Source organism: Dipodomys spectabilis, unplaced genomic scaffold (assembly GCF_019054845.1).
Source record: "Dipodomys spectabilis isolate Male_0828 unplaced genomic scaffold, ASM1905484v1 ptg000009l, whole genome shotgun sequence".
In the NCBI taxonomy this organism is placed as follows: Eukaryota; Metazoa; Chordata; class Mammalia; order Rodentia; family Heteromyidae; genus Dipodomys; species Dipodomys spectabilis.
In genome coordinates this window covers 29962319-29980485 of record NW_024870686.1, presented here as the reverse complement: position 1 = coordinate 29980485, position 18167 = coordinate 29962319, and the positions used below count along the sequence as shown (strand labels likewise).

General features: G+C 39.4%; 1 protein-coding gene across 2 annotated transcripts; it reads left to right on the top strand.

Moving 5' to 3' along the window:
• The first annotated feature begins 4796 nt into the window (after window positions 1-4796).
• Window positions 4797-17849, top strand: Tma16 (translation machinery associated 16 homolog). 2 transcript variants are annotated; one of them, XM_042702040.1, is made up of 7 exons: window positions 4797-4907; window positions 11247-11359; window positions 12819-12856; window positions 13347-13431; window positions 14496-14644; window positions 16323-16365; window positions 17624-17849. In XM_042702040.1, the coding sequence occupies exons 1-7, from the start codon at window positions 4905-4907 to the stop codon at window positions 17817-17819; spliced, it is 627 nt and encodes a 208-aa protein (XP_042557974.1). In that variant the 5' UTR covers window positions 4797-4904; the 3' UTR covers window positions 17820-17849. The 2 variants fall into 2 exon arrangements, with proteins under 2 accessions (XP_042557974.1, XP_042557975.1); XM_042702041.1 differs by lacking the exon at window positions 4797-4907 and having other exon boundaries at window positions 11278-11363.
• Window positions 17850-18167: the final 318 nt, after the last annotated feature.

Below are 18167 nucleotides of genomic sequence, written 5' to 3'. Positions count from 1 at the left end.
AGGAGATTGTTTGGATAGTGTTAGGAAAAAATAGGAGGAGTTGTGGGAAGAGGTGATAAAGTAAGGGAGATGAAATGGCCAGGAGGATGAGTCGGTCAGATAACAAAAGACTGATTTAAGACATTCATCTTCTTAACTCAGAACAAAATTGGATGGAGGGTATTGAGCCTAATTTTAATGCAGGTTACTAGCTTATTTGGTAAGACAAAGGATAAGAAAAGAAGAAAAACAGGGCTGGGAAGGTGGCTCAGTGGTAGAGCGCTTGCCTTGCATGCATGAGGCCCTGGGTTCGATTCCTCAGCACCACATAAGCAAAAAGAAAAAAGCTGGAAGTGGCGCTGTGGCTCAAGTGGTAGAGCGCGCTAGCCTTGAGGTGAAGAGCTGAGGGACAGAGCCCAGGCCCAGAGTTCAACCCCACAACTGGACCCAAAAAAGAAAAGAAAAAGAAAAAAAAAACACAACAAAACAGTGCCCTGGACCTACTCTGGTGAAATGTACTTAATTCGGTAGGAGATGTCAAACAGGATAATTTAAATAACAATATTTTAGTGTCACAGAGATCTGGAGATGAGGAGTGGAATATCAATGTGTCAATAGATACGATCCCTTCTGAGGGCTGTAAAGGAAGAGCCTTCATTGGTCTCTGTGCTCTGTGGGTGATTGTGGGTAACTGTGGGTAACTGTGGGTTTCCAGTCTCTTCTCTCTGTGCATATCTGTTTGAATTTTCCTTTCCTTTTATAATGTTGTTTTTAGAGTCTTACTGTAGCCCAGGCTGGCCTTCCATTTGTAATTTCCTGTTTCTACCTTGTCAGTGATGGGAATATAGATAGATTACATAATGAGAGTCACCAAACAAATCTTCAATTTCTATAAAGACACTAGTCATAATGACCTCACTTCACTTTAGTTAGTTTTGGAATGGCTTTATAGTGTGTGTGTGTGTGTGTGTGAGAGAGAGAGAGAGAGAGAGAGAGAGAGAGAGAGAGAGAGAGAGAGAGAGAGAGGGGGGAGAGAGGGAGTTCTATAAGATTACAGCCTAAGGTACTAGAGGTCAGGATTCCAACATAGTTTTTTTTGGGGGGGAGATATAATACCCCCACATATAGCACACACCCACACTACCATAACTCCAGTTTTCATATGGAGTTTTCTCAATGTAAGCATCTGAGTCCAGTTCTTTTCTACCCTTCCCTCCTTTCCTCTCCTTTCCCCTTCCCTCTCCACTCTTCCTGTCTCCTCTCCTCTCCTTTCCCCTCCATTTTCCCTCCCTTTTCCCCTCCTTCCTTCCTCTTTCCCATCCCTCTCTTTCTTCCTCTGTGTCTCTCTCTCTATCTCTGTCTTTGACTGTCTCTTTCTCTCTCTCCATTTACCTTTTTCTCTCTGTGATTTTCGTAGTACTAGACTTTGAACTCAGGGCTTTGAACATTGTATGCAGATGTGTTTGAGTCATGCTCCCAGCCATTTTTTCTTTAGCTATTTTTTTGGATAAGCTCTTGTATTTTGCTTAAACTGTCCTTAGACCATATCCTCATCTCCTTCTACACAGACAATGCAGATATCTGAGATGACAGATGTACACCACTGTACCTCGCTTGTTTGTTACGATGAGGTTCTCCCTACCTTTCTGCTGGGCCTGGTCTCCAGCCATTTTCTGTGTATCATCTTTTCCTTTTGCACATGAATGATACTATTCATTGGATCAATCTTCTTTCATTTAATTGGAAAAAAATTATAAAATCTCAAGCACTCTCAAAAAACACAGTGAAAAGTTTCTTCTTCCAGAGTCTTCCTTGTTTGAATCCTAATTTTATCAAGTGAAAAGTTTATCCTGATTTGTTTCAGTTCTCTTCTGTAGATGGACAAGCATCTGTGCTTATTTTCATTACTCATTTTATTGTAAGTGGGAGTGTAGTGTGTACTCTTTTATAGTTCATTCTTTACCTAAGTTCACCAAATTTTCCCGCGTGCATACTGACCGATATCTTTTCTGTGACACTGGGGTTTGGATTAAGGGCCTTGTGATTGATTAAGCAAGTGCTCTGCCACTTGAGCCATGTCCCCAGCCCTTAGCTATCAATTTATTAAACAGTAGCAACTAATTATTTCTAATTTACCTACCTAAAGGAAAAAAATTCCATTTAGGAGATTGAACGAGGAAAAAATATATGGCCACAAGATGGCACTAGCACGCAATTTATTAAGGAGAACTAGAGAGATTTGCTCACCTCGGTAGAGGATTGGGCAGGCAGTCTCTCAAGGCTTTGTATCTTCTAAAAGCCAGAGTGCAAAGATCAGAGTCTGGAGAAGATGCAGTGTTTGTGTGATGCCACATCATATGGTAGAGTCTGTACAAAACTCGGAGAGTAGCGATGGCTTGGAGTCTGTCAGATCCCAGCTTTTGTTCATCTGTGGTATCCATAGCTACCAGATGTTGAATGCAGATTGAGGGTATGCAAAGCAGGCAGGCTTTAAATGACTAACAAGAGACATTTTTGGTGCTGTATTTAAAACAAATTGAATATGTAAAATTTTGGATTTTTGCATCCACAGGTCTTTGAGTGAATAGGCCCAAGCCTGCTGCGAAGTACACATAGGCTAATTTACAGGGGCCATCTTTAATCATTTATGTTTCAACTAGCTTCATCCTGAAAGACATCTTTACAGTAGGGGCATGGAGGAGTCATGCAAACAGTTCAAAGTAAAACTCACTCTTTTATATTATATATGACAGAAGGCTAATTTTCTGAAAATAATCTGAGCTCCTAAGGGGGGGAGGGGAAGGAAAAAAAGTAGAAAAAAGTGATGAGGGGGAACAGGCTTCACTGAAAATGAGCCCTGAAAAGTGAATGAAGCATAAAAAAATAGATTGATTGGAAGAAAAATTCCAACAGAAGGTCTCAGGCATTGCTAGAGAGGAGCTGTTCTGGACAGTTTGTAGGCTCTGCAGTGGTTAGACTTCTAGATGTTTCTCTTGGACTTTGTCTTGAAAATGAGCAACATCATGGTCCCTCGTGCTGTAAAACTACCACCACCTATATTAAGAAATATTGCGTAACTGGGTACTTGTGGCTCATGCTTGTAATCCTACTCAGGAAAATGAGGTTCCTGCCGTCCTGGTTGGAAGCTAGCCTAGGTGAAAAGTCCTTAAGATTCCATCTTCAAAATGATCAGCAAACATTGGGGATAAAGTTGTGGCTAAATGGTAGGCCACCAGCCAGACCCTGAGTTCAAAGTCCAGTACCTCCTTCTTCACAAAAAATGATCTCTGTTCCTAGATCAAGAGTCTGCTGGCCACACACTCTTGTTTGCCATTTAAACAACTGTTGAAAAGTAGGCATATAGTATTCACTCGTTAAAAAGATACCTGCATCCCTATCTAAGCATGCCAACTCTACTATGGTTGGAACTTCTTCCCATGGCTGGTTTCCTTATTCAGGCCTCTGCTCATTATCATTTCTAAAAGTTTAGAGTGACCATTAATTATGAAACAGTTTTCCTGATCCTTTCAACAGTTCTATTTTCTTCAGATCTCAGATGGTATTTAAATATTTGTTGGCTTTACTGTGTGACACTCTGGTATCAGAGCAAAGGTCAGGAGTAAAGATAGGGCTAGAGCATCCAAGATGTGTAGCATAAGGTCACACACAATATTTGTTGCATGAATTGCCTATAGAATGCCAACATTCTGGGGGGGTAAAAACCCACAAACTGAGCTGGAAAAGGCTTGTAATTATGAAGAAAAAAACAGATTCGCTTTTTTTAACTTTTATTTTTATAAATTATCTTTAAGTAGTTGTACAAGGGGGTTTCAATTCAATATAACAATTTAGAAGTACAATGCATCTTGATTAATCTCACCTCTTCCATTGTTTTCCTCCATCTTTTCCAACTCAACTCTCCCCCGTCCCCCAAGTTCCCTGATTTTATTACATATCATTGAACTTTTTACTGTATTTATCCACCATTCATCTTTCCATTCATCTACCCCCACTACCCTAGCCTTTGGTCTCTCACTCTTGACAACACATTACAGCTTCCTGGTATTCATCTTGTTAAACTATTATTTAACTGTTCAAAAGTTACGTCATTTTATCCTCCCCTGTAAATACCACACTTTTAGACGCTACACTTATGTCTATATGCTTTTATATATGTTTATCATTTAGATGTATTTAGATGTATTTGAGAGAAAAGTTTGTTTCCTTGAACTCTTTGAGCCTGAGTTCAATTAATTTTTTTTACAGTCCATCCATTTCTCTGTAAACGGCATATTATTATTCTTCCTGAAGGATAAGTGAAAATCCATATATCCATATATGTGTGTGTGTGTATGTATGTATGTATGTATTCCTGATCTATTCAATTTTTGTAATGCATCTGGACTGTTTCTATAACTTGGCTATGGTGGGTAGTGCAGCCATGAACACTGTGCCCTGACCTGTAATCTCGGCCTAGGTATTTAGGTACAAGGAAAGGCAGATGGCAGAGCCTTTCACTGTAGTAAGGCCTGGTGCACATGTCGGAGCTTGCCTCATTGAGGGGTTCACTGCCCACGAAGAGGGAGCCCCGCAAAGGAAAGGGTTGTCTGGGAAGGCTAGTAGGCTGTGGAGAACAGCTTCTACGCAATGGCAGCCCTAAGGCCGTTCTCCAATGCTCCTGCTAACCCACTAGGTAGGCCAGCTTTGGCCTAGGGCGAGGAAGTCCACCGCGGCCCAGAAAAGACCAAGTGTCAGATTCCGCGGACGATTTAGAGGAACGCGCTCGCCCCGCCCCTTCCGGTCCGGTGGGCCAGGCTTCCTCCGCACCCATGTGTATCCCGGAAGGAGCGTGACCGCGCCGTGTTGCAGCCGAGGCGGTGACTTTGCGGGCCTTGGGGTGCGGAATTCTGCGCTAGGACGTCACGATGGTGGGTCCCCTCCCGCTTCCCGAGCGTGCTCGTTCCGTCCCCGGAGAGGTTCGGGTGGGGCGAGGCCGTGAAGGGGTTAAAGTCGCGCTGTGGCGCCTTAGGCCGGGCGGCCGGGCCCGGGCGCGCATGCGCGCCTCGGGGCCGCAGGTCCCCGCTCCCCGCCCCCTCCCGGGTTTTCACGTTTGGAGGCGTGGGGGGCGGGGTGTGAGCGGCCGCCCACGGCCGCCCGCGCCCGGGGCGCAGGCAGGACGCAGAGTCTCGCCCCGGCGCACCCTGCTGTGCTCTTGAGTCCCAGTCCTGGTCCCCCACGGTCTGCGCACCCTGCCTGGCGCGTCACCCCCGCCCTGCCTCCAGCACGCGGGGGCTGTTCTGTCCTCGTGTTAGAAATCCAGTAGTTACAAGCTTGTCAGTGCAGTGATTGCCTCTAAAGGGAACTCTTCCCTTACTCATGTGATGGAGGGAGTAAAATGTGACGGTCTGCCAGAGATGGACACACTCTAAAACTCTAAAGTCTATGTTTGTGATCCCTGAAAACCGAAGCTTACGGAGATAAGATCAAGCTGTGGGAAGGGCAGTCTTCCCTTCAGGAACTCAGGTGAAGAATGTATTTCCTTCCTTTTTAACTTCCCCATAGATTCCTGGTTCTTAGCGTCTTCCATGTTCAAAGCCAGCGACATCGAATCTCCAGTGAAGATCAGGCCTATTCTAAAACTCCTTGATCCTCCTACCACCTTATTACGAACCCTTAAGATTTCTTTTGAGGTCTACATGGATGGTTCGAGAGAGTCTCCCCATCCCGGGATGTTCAGTTGATTCTATGGAGTTCTTTTCTCCTGTATACAATGACACAGTCACAGGTTCCAAGAAAATAGGGCAGGACATTCTTTTGCCTGCCATGCACACACTCAAAAAGGAATTTTTCTTCCAGGTTTGTTGCCTGCTGCCCCAGTTCACAGTAAGAGACTCTTATCTGTTCCTAGCTATAGGTTCAGCTGTATGTGCACATGCCAGCAGATACATAGATCTTCTAATGCTATTTGTTCTAATTCTATCTATATATATACAGTGTACTGTGTATGCTCCTGTGCGTTTTGCTTTTCTCAATTTTGGAAATGTTTGAGTCTGGTCTCCCCCTACCCCCCAATTTCATGTATTGGAAACTTGAGTCCTCTGTGTGGCAGTGTTGGAAGAAGAGGACCAATGACAGGTATTTTTAGTCCTGGAGGAAGAGTAGATTAATGCTGTCGTCAGCCGCTTCTGAGCTACAGGAGACCCTCACCAGACACAGTTGTGTTGATTTTGGATTTTCTGTCATCCTGAATATCCAATCTCAGGGACTCTGTTACAGTAATAGAAATGGGAGGGTTGTGGGTATGGCTCAAAGGGGAGAGCATTAGCATCTCCCTAGCAAGTAGATGGCCCTGAGTTTAAATGCCAGCTCTGCTCAAAAAAAGGAAGGTAAGGGAGACAAACCAAAACAATAGAAATTGTCCTGACTTGGTTTTTAAACAGCTAGCACCCCATTGTGTACTTTCAGAAATTTTATCAGATCTTTGTTGATCATTTAAACTGTTTCTGTTCAGTACTGCCAGTAATGCAACATGGTTGTATTGTCTTTTTCTTTTGGCATGTGTATGTCAGTAAAATAAATGAAAAGATATAAAACCCCTTAGTCATAAAAAAGTATGATTTTTGTCTTGATGGAAACTATTACATTGCTCTTTAGCAGACTGCCACTCTGTTACCCACCAATGTATGAGAACATTAACTTGCCTTCACTAATGTAGTGTTAATTTTTTACATTGGCAGTCATAATGTTTCTTTTTTGTTGAAACAATTTACACTTACTTGAAACCAGAGCACCTATCCTTTCAAATCTGGTTTTGTTTTTAACAGATATTCTTATTAGTTGTACAAGTGGCCTTTCATTGTGATGTTTCCATCTCTCAACATTCCTCCAGCCCCTTCTGCTTTGGTTATTTTTGAGATAAGGGTTCTTCTTTTTTGTTGTTGTTTGGTGGTGGGGCCCAAACTCTGGGCCTGGGTGCTGTCACTCAGCTCTTCAGCTCAAGGCTAGCGCTCTACCACTTGAGCCACAACGCCACTTCCAGCTTTTTTTTTTTCTTATGTGGTGCTGAGGAATTGAACCCAGGGCCTCAGGCATGTGCACTCTACCACTGAGCGGAGGGTTCTACTTTTTGATAGATCCTGGATCATGATCCTCCTAAATGGAAGGGTGCTTCCTGGTTAGAAAGACAGGCCTGTGCACCACTCAACTTTTATTAACTGGGGAGGGGAAGATGTTAGAACTTTTTTCTCAGGCTAGCCAAAACCATGCTTTCTAAATCTCATCCTCTTCAGTAGCTCCTGGTGACTTGTCTGGGCACACCAGCTTCAATTCTTTAAGGCATTTCTTTTTATTTTTATTACTTGTATTTTCCTAATCTTTTATGTTAGATTGCTGATCTTTTTCCTACTGATCGTAGAACTTTTATGTAAAAGGGATTAACTATTTTGTTTGTGCTACAAATATTGTCTATAATTGGCTTTTGATTTGGTCTGTCATATCTTTTGTAGGCCAGACTTAAATTTTCATGTAGAGTTGTCATTTTTTAAAAAAACATCTTCCAGATTTTATATAATGTTTAGAGAGATCTTTCTCAATCTGAAGTGAGAAACAAAAATCTCAGTTTTCCAAGACCTACATGGTTTCATTTTATGTTTCATTGTGGTCTATAAGGAATTTTAAATAGACTAAGGAATGTTATATCAAACTTAATTGATTCATAGGCTGTTCTTAACTTTTAAAAAAGTACCCTGCATTACTTTTTTGAGTGTTTAAAATGTTTTACTTAATTCAAATCTAAAACCTGAATGCACAGGAGATACTGTACCCTACACCCACAGAAATTACAGTCAAGCTTTTGAGTTATAAAGGGTGAAAGATAACAAAAGCTATTTGCTATCTTAATGTGCGCTTTGAAAACTGTGCCTTATTTGTATTTTTATGTATTCATCATTCTGAACCCTTGGCTTCAGCAGTGATTATTCTCTAAGGTAAAGTACATTTGAAGTTCTAGGATCAGATTTAGAAATGAAATATCCTAATCTGGAGCTCATTTATCCAATTGATAGAGTTTTTAGCCTCTCTCTCTCTCCCTCTCGCCCTCTCTCCCTCTCCCTCTCTCTCTTTCTCTCTCTCCTTCCCTCCCTCCCCCCTCCCTCCTCCTCTCCCTCCCTCTATCTCTCTTTCTCTCTCCCTCTCTCCCTCTCCCTCTCCCTCTGTGTGTGTGTGTATGTGTGTGTGTTAGTATGGTCCTTGTGGTTGGTGAATTGCTTTAAACTAGACAGCTCCTTTTACAAGTACTGGGAAGGGTTATTGTTCATCTGTTTGGGCAGTCAATCAACCTACTCTTTTTTAGTACCAGAAATAGTGACAGAAAGTTGGTTTTTTTCTAGGAGCAACTAATTTAAATAGAAACAGTTTGTCTTGCCAAACTGATTGGAGCTGGAGTTTTACTGCTTAGTATATTAACATCTTACTGAATGTTTGACATCATGGTTTTCTTTGGTGAAGCATTTTTTAATTGTTCCTCAAAAATAATGAAAATGTCTGAAATGTAGTAAATCTTATTGCACATATTTCCTTGCCTTATTGTATATTCATATTCTGCCTCGAGGCAACCTTTTCATAAATAAATTACTACCAGGGAATCATTAAGCTATAGCTGAGTCGGAATATAAGTTGAGTTTTGTAACACTTTTTTGTGCTGAGTGTTGGAAGTTCTCTAAAGAACAAAAGCTATGACGATGTTTCCACATTCAATGGTTGTGAGTCATTTCTTTAAGTCTTTAAAGGAAATTTTGTGTGGACTTAGATATGTTGCTGAAGGGTAATGAGTATGTAACTTCAGTTGTAATTCCCTAACAGCTACCAAGAACCTTTGTCTCTTCCTCCCTTCCCCTGCCTTAGGATTTTGTGGGCTTTTTTGTTTTTTCTTTCTCAAATCATTTTAAAGCAAAGCAGTTTGTTTATTATGATGTATGAGGTCCAGATACCTTTTCATTGGATACATCTTTGATTTGATTTGGTTGTTTTTTTTTTGTCCTTGCATGGATCATTAAATATTCCTTAAGACTGTGGCCTAAAATAGCAGTGTAGTTATTTTAGTTACCTGGATGCCTTGCCTTAGAGGTTTTCATGGTTAAGCTGTCACTAGGGGCTGCGATTTCAAGGCACAGCTGGGAGAATCCAGTCATGTGTTCGAGAAGACGGAAGATGGGAATCAGAGCCTTTTTCATAGCCTAATCTTAGTCACTTAACCAAATGCTGACAGCTGACACTGAGAGGTAAGGGAATGCATGAGGCTGTGAGGACCAGGAGGTGCCAAGGCCTGGGTGACCATCCTAGAGGCTGCCTGTCACGTGACCCGCAAGTTTTTACTTGATGGACTTTGCTTAGTATTAGTAGACTTTATGCTCTTAAAATTGTTACCACATCATCCCTGGCATGCTTCCCCCTTGTGTAGAGATACATAGGAGACAAGTGTGACATACGCAAAGGGATGCAACTTTCTAGATCATGTTCTTACACGAATGGCCTGTGTTGTCTGAATTATCTTTCCCACTTGGCATTGACTGGTCTTAAGGTATTTTGGACTATATGGATTATGTAGTCTCTCGCAAGATGGTAAGAGCCTGGATCCCTAAGGGGTCTGTGGAGCAAAGCTCTAGCTCCTACTTTCAACAGGAGAGAACTAAACCTTATGTGGATTGAGCCACTTTCTAAAATTTGTGGTTTCTATTCTAAAGGACCAAAGCTGAGAGTTTTTTTCTGGGGTCGAGGTAGGGGATGTTACTGGATTTGGACTCAGGACCTCACACTTGCTAGGAAGTTTGCTCTATCACTTGAGCTACACCTCCAGTTTTTTGTTTTTATGTTTTTTTAGTTTTGTTTTTTGTTTTGCTTTGTTTTCTAGATAGGATCTGGGCTGGTTTTAGATAGCGATCCTTCTATGCCTCCGAGTAATTACAAGTATGCACTGCCATGCCTGGCTTATTTTCTGTGATAGAATTTTTCTGCCTTTTTTCTTGGACTATCCTCAAGCTGTGATCTCCTATCTCTGCTTCCTGAGTACTTGAGATTACAGGTGTGTGCCACTATGCCTATCCAAACCTGATCAATAATACAGGTGGGAAAAGATACAGGAATGTGTAGGAGAAAAAATACTGAGATGTTTAGTTAGGAAGACTGAAGGAATCGTGACCTAGTTCCATGGTAGGCATTTAGGGGAGGATAACTGGTTCCCATTTGTATATGCTGATTTTGATATGGCTTCTGTTTTTTCCTTTGTTCCTAACTTGTACAGACCATGAGGCCAGCTTTGATTTTTTTTTTCTTAATTCACTGACCACTCTCATCCATGTGCTATGGCTACACTGAAATTGCTCAAATTATTCACACTAATATCTTGTGCTCCCTATCCTTAACCTCCTGAATTGTAATACACATTTCCAGCCCAAGTCTCACTATTTGTAGTCTAAATACCTGCTCTGAAAGTAGAAGTGTTGAAGAACTAAATTTACTGCGCTTGTCTATGCCTTTCTTTTTTGTCTTACATTGGAGAATTGCTGTGAATATATCATTTCTGTTATAATCCTGGAAGCAAATACTATTAGAATTACCAAACAAGTTATTTTTTTTATTGTGAAAATACTGTACAGAGGGGTTACAATTACATGGGCAAGATAATGAGTACATTTCTTATCAAGCATTGTAGCCTCCTCCTTTGTTTCCCCTTCCCATCCCTTTCTATCCTCCCCCGCCCCTCCACCGAATCCTCCCTCCCCCCCTGCACCAAAGTTGTAAAGTTCATTTTCGACATAATGACTTGTACATCTCATTGTTGCAATGGGTCCACCAGTATCACTATTTAAACGATTTGTTTTAAAAATCTCTTTATTCAAAATGCAATGTTTCTGCTTTATTTCATTTTTATTTTTGTTCTTAAAGCTTATTTATTTATTTTATTTATTTTGTCGGTTGTGGGGCTTGAACTCTGGGCCTAGCTCTGTCCCTCAGCTCTTCAGCTCAAGGCTAGCGCTTGAGCCACAGTTCCACTTCCAGTTTTCTGAGTGGTTTATTGGAGTAAGAATCTCAGGACTTTAATGCCTGGGCTGGCTTTGAACCGGGATCCTCAGATCTCAACCTCTTGAGTAGCTAGGATTACAGGCATGAGCTACTGGCCCCTGGTTCTTAAAGCTTATTTTTAAAGAAAATTTTTGTGACTAGATTCACTAGATTATGTTATATGTGCCCTTTATTTTCCTGTGTTTTAGCCTAAAGTACTAAAGGGAAAAAGTACAGGACGGGAAAAAAAGGTCATCCATCCCTACAGTAGAAAAGCAGCTCAGATTACAAGGGAGGCCCACAAACAAGATAAAAAGGAAAAGTAAGTATCTTTTCATCATTTGACATAAATTGGGCCATTTCTATATTACTTATTCCTTGATTTTCTCTCCTCCCTTCCTTTAACAAATATTTGTTCAGTGTTTTCTTTGTACCAAGGGAAAACTGAACACAACCTCTACTCTTATAGAGCTTATCAGAAATGGTTAAATAAATTGAAATCGCAGTTTGTGATGTTTTCAATAAAGAAGGATTCTGGAGACTGAAAAAAATGTTGTTTCAAAGATTCCTTACAGTGAAGTAAATACCATATAAAAGATATTGGCTACAATGCTTGATAAGAAATGTACTCATTACCTTGTCAATGTAATTGTAACTCCTCTCTATGGTATTTTCACAATTTTTTTTTAAAAAAAGGAAAAAAAATAATAAAAGGAATTCTTCCTCAGCAAAAAAAAAAAAAAAAAAAGATATTGGCTAGCCTTACATTATAATGGATGTTAGATGTATTTGCATACTAGCAGGTGGAAATCTGCAAGGTTATAACCTGTATGGTTATATGTTGATGCTTTGCCCAAGACCTAAAGCCTGTGGCTTTGCCTTTCCAACAAGTTTCCAGATGGTGTGGATGTGGTTGCTGCTGCGGTGGCACTTCCTGATGATATCTACTGTCCTGTACTACTACTTATTAGTATTTGATTTTTTTTTTTTCCCCTTGAATATCACTTTTTTAAAAAGATACTTTATCAAGTGTCTACTTTATCAAGTAGTCAAGTGTCTATCAATACTATTTTATCAAGTGTCTAATTTACCAATACTACTTTATATCCAGTAGTATTACGAGCTATGGATGGTCTGAGCCTTAGGTATGCTTGTGTTCTTGGTAGTGCAAAGATTGTTGAACTTATATACTAATTCTTAATGTAATCTGTTCTTCATGTAATCTGGCAGTATCAAAGGAGGATGGAGGAAAAAGCAACTTGGTTATTAGTGAATGGTTGGTTAATTCCTTTTTTAAACCTACATAGTGACCATTGTGGTGCCAGTGGTATATGTTCAATATTTTAGGAAATATAGGTTGAAAGTATCCTTTATCAGAAATGCTTCATACCAGAAGTATTTTAGATTCTGGGTTGATACAGATTCTGGAATATTTGCATATACATCTATTCAATATGCATATGATGATAATCAAGTCTAAACACAGAATGCATTTATGTTTCATATATACCTTATACAAATAGCCTGAAGGTAATTTTATACAGAAGTTTTAGTACATCTGTGTTTTGCATGAGATTAGGTATGAAATTCTCAAGGATGATGTGTTAGTGCTCAAAAAGTAAGTTAAATCAATCAAGTTAACACTTAGTGTTAACCATCACAACATTTCATGTATGACATTTAGATCAAAGTTCTTTGGTCAGTGTTTCTTTTTGCTATTTTGACACATTTCTAAAACTTGATTTGGAAATTTTCTAATGTATGTACACTTTTCTTTCAAGAATGAAGAATGAAAAGGCCTTGCGGCTCAACCTTATTGGTAAGTGCATTTGCTTATTTGAAACCCTGGCTAGAGTATAGTGCATTTTTTCCCAATGTCAATTTTTCTTTTTACTTGCTTTAGTGAAATATTATTTTTGTTTGCCTGTACTGGGAGTTGAACACAGAGCCTCACACTTGCTTTCTTTGCTAGTGCAAAGAACTCTAGCTAGGATTTTTGCTGATTATTTTGGAGTTAGAGTCTCAAGGATTCTTCTGCTGAGGCTGAGTTTGAACTGTTATACTCCAGATCTCAGTCTCCTTAGTGCCTAGGGTTATAGGCATAATCTAAAGGTACCCAGCCAACTTTGAAATGTTGTTTTTATCAGTGCAGCCTTGATTAATTTCTGACAGACTTGTTTAAGTCTACGCAGAGCTTTATATTTAACATTAAAGTAATTTTGCTTCAGTTTTACACTGAGAGTTACAATGTACACCTCTTTGCCTAAATGATGACTTGTGGGCTAAGCTGTCTTGGTACTTGTTCATAGGTGAAAAACTGCAGTGGTTTCATAATCATCTGGATCCTCAAAAAAAGAGATATTCAAAAAAAGACGCTTGTGAATTAATTGAAAGGTAAACACTGGGCATATGAGCTGAGGATCAGAAAAGGGACACTCTAGTCTGTATTTTAAGAAGATTTGTAAAAGGACAATTAAGTTTTGTTAACAGAAAGTTCCTTGGTTTGTAATCTTTTGTGAGTCTCAGAGAGTATTACAATAGGGTCATTAGAATGACTTGCTAACAAAGTTTCCTACGCACTGGCTCCTTGCATGTAGGGGTTAGTAAATAGAGGGAAGCTAGATTGAAGAGCCCAAGAAAACAGCATGTGTCAGACCCAGGGGTGAGAGTGAGCCTCGGAGGTTTTAATGGCCGAAATGACAAGTTCCGAAAGGTTAGCATTCAAGTGCTATCGGTGACACTTGGCTAATGAAAGCCTTGGCGGTCAGTCTAAGAGTTTGGACCTTATTTAAGGATATTAAGAGCTGTGGGAGACTTTTGCGCAGCAAGGACCCCAAATGACCTTATTCGAACTTCAGGAAGGTCAAGGAGGAAAACCTACTGAGAAGGGATTTGGCTTTGCAAGGAGGCTGTTGAGAGGCTGGCGTCACTGTGCACGTGTGGTGATGGTGGCCTCGGTTTAGTTAGTAGCATTTGATGAAGAGAAATGGAAGATTTCCAGAGAAATTCCTCAGGTAGACATTTCACTCTTTAATGACAACTTAGGTGTAGAATAACAGGGAGATAGGAATCAAATAGGCTGTCTACTTCTCTTGCTTGGGCAACTGGATGAATGGGGAGCCCAAGAGTGGAGCAGGCTTGGTGGAGAAACTGGAGACAGACGCAAATCAATGTCAGGTTTCCTGTATGAGGAGGAAACTCTTGGAGATAATCTGAATGGAGAGCCAGTAGCTGATTGGACATGTTCACTAGATAGCAGGATGTGATTTGGTCCCTAAAGTTAAAGAAGAATTGAGTAATCCAGTAAAGGGGTGAAGAGGTTTGAGGACATGATGAGCTTAGGAGTGTAAACCTTTAAGAACCGGGGAAGGCTGGGGATTAAGTTCTGCCTGAGCCCATGTGAACTCAGGTAAAGCTTACGTTGATTTTGTAACTCAAGTTATTGTTCTCCTTTTCAGTTACTTAAGTCGATTCAGCGGTGAGCTGGAGCAGATTGAGTTACATAACAGCATCAAGGACCGGCAGGGCAGGCGGCACTCCTCCCGAGAGACAGTCATCAAGCAGACCATGGAGCGGGAGCGGCAGCAGTATGAAGGCTATGGCTTTGGTACGTTCTTGGTGATTTCTTTTCCTTTTTCTCTATTTTTTAATTTTCTTATTTTTTTATTTTGTATTATTCATTTTATTCGTTTTTTTTAAGTTCTTATAATACAGAGTGTATCCACTGTGCAACTCACTTCGTGGGTTTAGTTTCCTCTATTCTCTTGATTTATCTTGATCTCCTTTGTGAATAATTTTTGAATTGAAGTTTTTCTACATTCCCAACAAAATTTTCATTTTTATGACAGTGACATCCTGTCTTTCTACTGTGTCCATAGTATTTTCCTTTCCTCCCACGCATGAACCTACTTTTCTTTGTTATAGGGTTTTAAACTTGTCTCCAAATGTAACTTAATTTCTTTAGATACTAACTCCTCATTTTTAAAAATCTTACTCTATACAGCTACTCTTACAATCATTTTTGGAATCTACAGAAATCAAATTTTAGTATTCTAGCATGTCTAATTATTCCTAAAGAGAACGATGCTGTTAGCCTATCAACACTGTCTAACGAAAATTATGTAATAGGGGGGGTATTTTGCTACTGGGACTTGCAAAGTTGCAGGTAAGTGGCTCTTCAATGGCTGGATGGCCTGCATCCATTAATTAGCTTATTAATTAATAATTAGCTTATAATTAATTAGCTTATTAATTAATTAATGCATTGATTAGCTTATTAATTGTCAATATAAAAATAGCATAATCAGGAATGGAGTAGCAGCTTTCACTTGTAGACTTGAGCATGTATTCTAATGTTTGTTAGGAACCTAACTTTTCTGTCACTCATATTACTTGACTTAGTGTTTATTGGCACTCAAGTTACATAGGTTTTTCTTGGATAGTATAATAATATAGCAAAGTAAAAATTTAAATAAAACAACATGAAAGTATAGGACCTTAAAGGAAGTGTTCTGTGGATAAAACTAGAAACTTTGAAGTAGATGATGTTCCTCTTCATTGCTAAGAAGTGAATTTCTTATAAGTACCACGCGCTAACCGATTGCGCCACTGGAGCTCCAAGAAGTGAATTTCTTAACTGAAAAGCAACAAAAAAAAGTAGCTCTAGAACTAGATAGATCCACACATATATCCTTGTACCCTACTGTGTAATAAAATGTAATATTTAGTTAACAAAACCTTGTTTTCCTAAGTTTACAAATAAGGTGTCTTAGCACTCTGGAAGCAGAGTCAAGAGAATTGTATGTCAAGAACAGCCTGGGCTACATAACTTCTTGTTCATGTTAGAATGTATTATTTAATAGCACTTTTTCCTCTTATTTTTTGTTTGTAGTGCTGGAGATTGATTCCGGGCCTTTGTACATGCTACGCAAGTGTTTTCCTACTAAGTTAGCCACATCCCCAAAGTTTCACTATGTAGTTCAAGTTGGTCTGTGATTTAACTATATAGTCTGAGTTAGCCTGAAGTTTCATTTTTCTTGCCTCCACTATTGGAATTGATAGATGACAGGCATAAGCCAACATGTCTTCTGCTCAGCATTCTCCTGAAATTGCCTTCTTAAACTAAAACCTGTTTTATACTTGCCAAGCTTACTTTTTTGTTATAGCAATGCTTAAAATCTTGTTTTAGTGCTATTAGTTTGTTTATCTGAAATAGTGGTGAAGAAAGTATAAAATGATGTAATTTGGAAATGAACCTAATGGCTGTATATTATTTTCTTGTCCAGAGATACCAGACATTTTAAATGGAAGTAATCTTAAAACTTTTAGGTAAGTATCTTTTATGGTTCTCTGAAAGCTGGATGTAAAACATGTGGAGCATAAATACCTTCCTTTTGAATCAGTACATTAGAGGAGAAAGAAAACCAGGTCTGTCTTAACCTTTTGCATTTATTAGACAAAGTAAAAATTTCCACATTTATGTTAATTTGAAACACCTGATAGTGAAATAATGATGCTGTACCTTTTGTTTTTCAAATCAGGTACTTTAGTGTCATACTTTAAAGCTGTTACACTTCCTCTCCAATTCTTACTTATATATTCATTTAAAAAAAGTAAAGTAACAGTATTAGACAGATGAGAAGTCATACCAGGGACAGTGTGTTGTCATTAAGCATTCTTTGGTCTCGCAATCTCTGTAATTACAAATCTTATACTCAGGAAGAACACTGAGTAGGATTTTCAGTTGGTTTTTGTTATTGTTTTTTCATATAGCAATCTCTGTATTTATATAGTGTGCGGTACCTGGGCTTGAGCTCAGGGCCTAACAATTACTCTGCTTGCTTGCTCACAGCCTGCTACCGCTTGAGCCTTGCCTTGTTAATTGGAGATGGAGTCTCATCAACTTTGATGTTCAGAACAGCTTTGAAACATTACCCTCCAGATCTCAGGCTCCTGAAATTAGCAGAACTGAAATCCAGGCATAATCAAATACAAATGTTTTTCTTATTTCTGAAACACTTTATGTTTTGCCTCTTCCAAGGAAAGCCAGAAGTGAGAGAAAAGATGGACAGGGTCTCTTAGTATTGATCAGAATTCGGCATTGGAGATAGTTGTTTTTTTTTTCTTTTTTCATTTCTACTAATGTAATTGAACAGAATTGTCTCAGAAAATACTAAGTTTGAAAAATTGGAAATTTCTCTTATATCAATTAATCAAGATTCAACTACAGTGTACCATTGTGTGTGAGAAGAAAATCTTTTCCTCACTGGTATTTAGGAGATTTGCTGGGTATGACATGGTTCTTGCATTTGAGATCCTCAAGAACATATAGCTAGCATAGGGCATTATTTAGGTTAAGAAGAGAACTTACTACTTAAGAACTTAATACTTCCTGGTTTGAAGTTGTGAACGTGTGGGATTCCTCATACAGGGGTTGACGCTGTAGATTGAGAACAGGCATATGGGTATAGGAAAGCAAGTATCAAGGGTTGGAATGCTACTTTTGTTTTTGTAATTCTGCTGTGTTCAGATTTTTTAGCTTATCTTCACCTAAGTTTCAACACTATGTACCCTTCCTTTTGTCTAGGGAATGGGATTTTGATCTGAAGAAATTGCCAAACATTAAAATGATCAAAGTATGTGCTGATGATGCAGTTCCAAAGAAACACAAGAAGAAAACTAATTTACCTATAGACCTAGATTTAGGGGAATTGGAATTAGCAGGTCAGTCTGACTCAGATGAAGAAATGACTCCAGTGCCTTTTTGTCTTTCATTGAGTTGAAAATAAATAATTTGAAGATTTTTAATTCCATTCATTGTTGTAATTACCTTGGTGCAAGAATGTGGTATTCATTATTTCATAGAGTCCCATTTGCAGTTTCAAAAACGGTGTTAGCGTTTTTATTTAAAAACCACAGGTTGTTCTTCATTTGCATTCACTTGCTTTAAAAATAGAGGTTGGATCAGTCATTTTTTTCCATTGCTATCCTGAAATACCTGACACTGGGAATTCAGAAAAGTTTGCTTCACTCGTGGTTTAAGGGCTGATAGTCCAAACTACATGGAGCCAGCTGTATCATGTATTTACTGTGGGAGACGTGACCCATGGGAAATCCCAGGCAATATAGGA

Excerpts from the sequence above, each read along its gene's own strand:
- Tma16 (XM_042702040.1), top strand. Across the intron at positions 12,857-13,346 it reads CTTGCGGCTCAACCTTATTG|GTGAAAAACTGCAGTGGTTT; the intron begins GTAAGTGCATTT and ends ACTTGTTCATAG. Across the intron at positions 14,645-16,322 it reads GTATGAAGGCTATGGCTTTG|AGATACCAGACATTTTAAAT; the intron begins GTACGTTCTTGG and ends TTTCTTGTCCAG.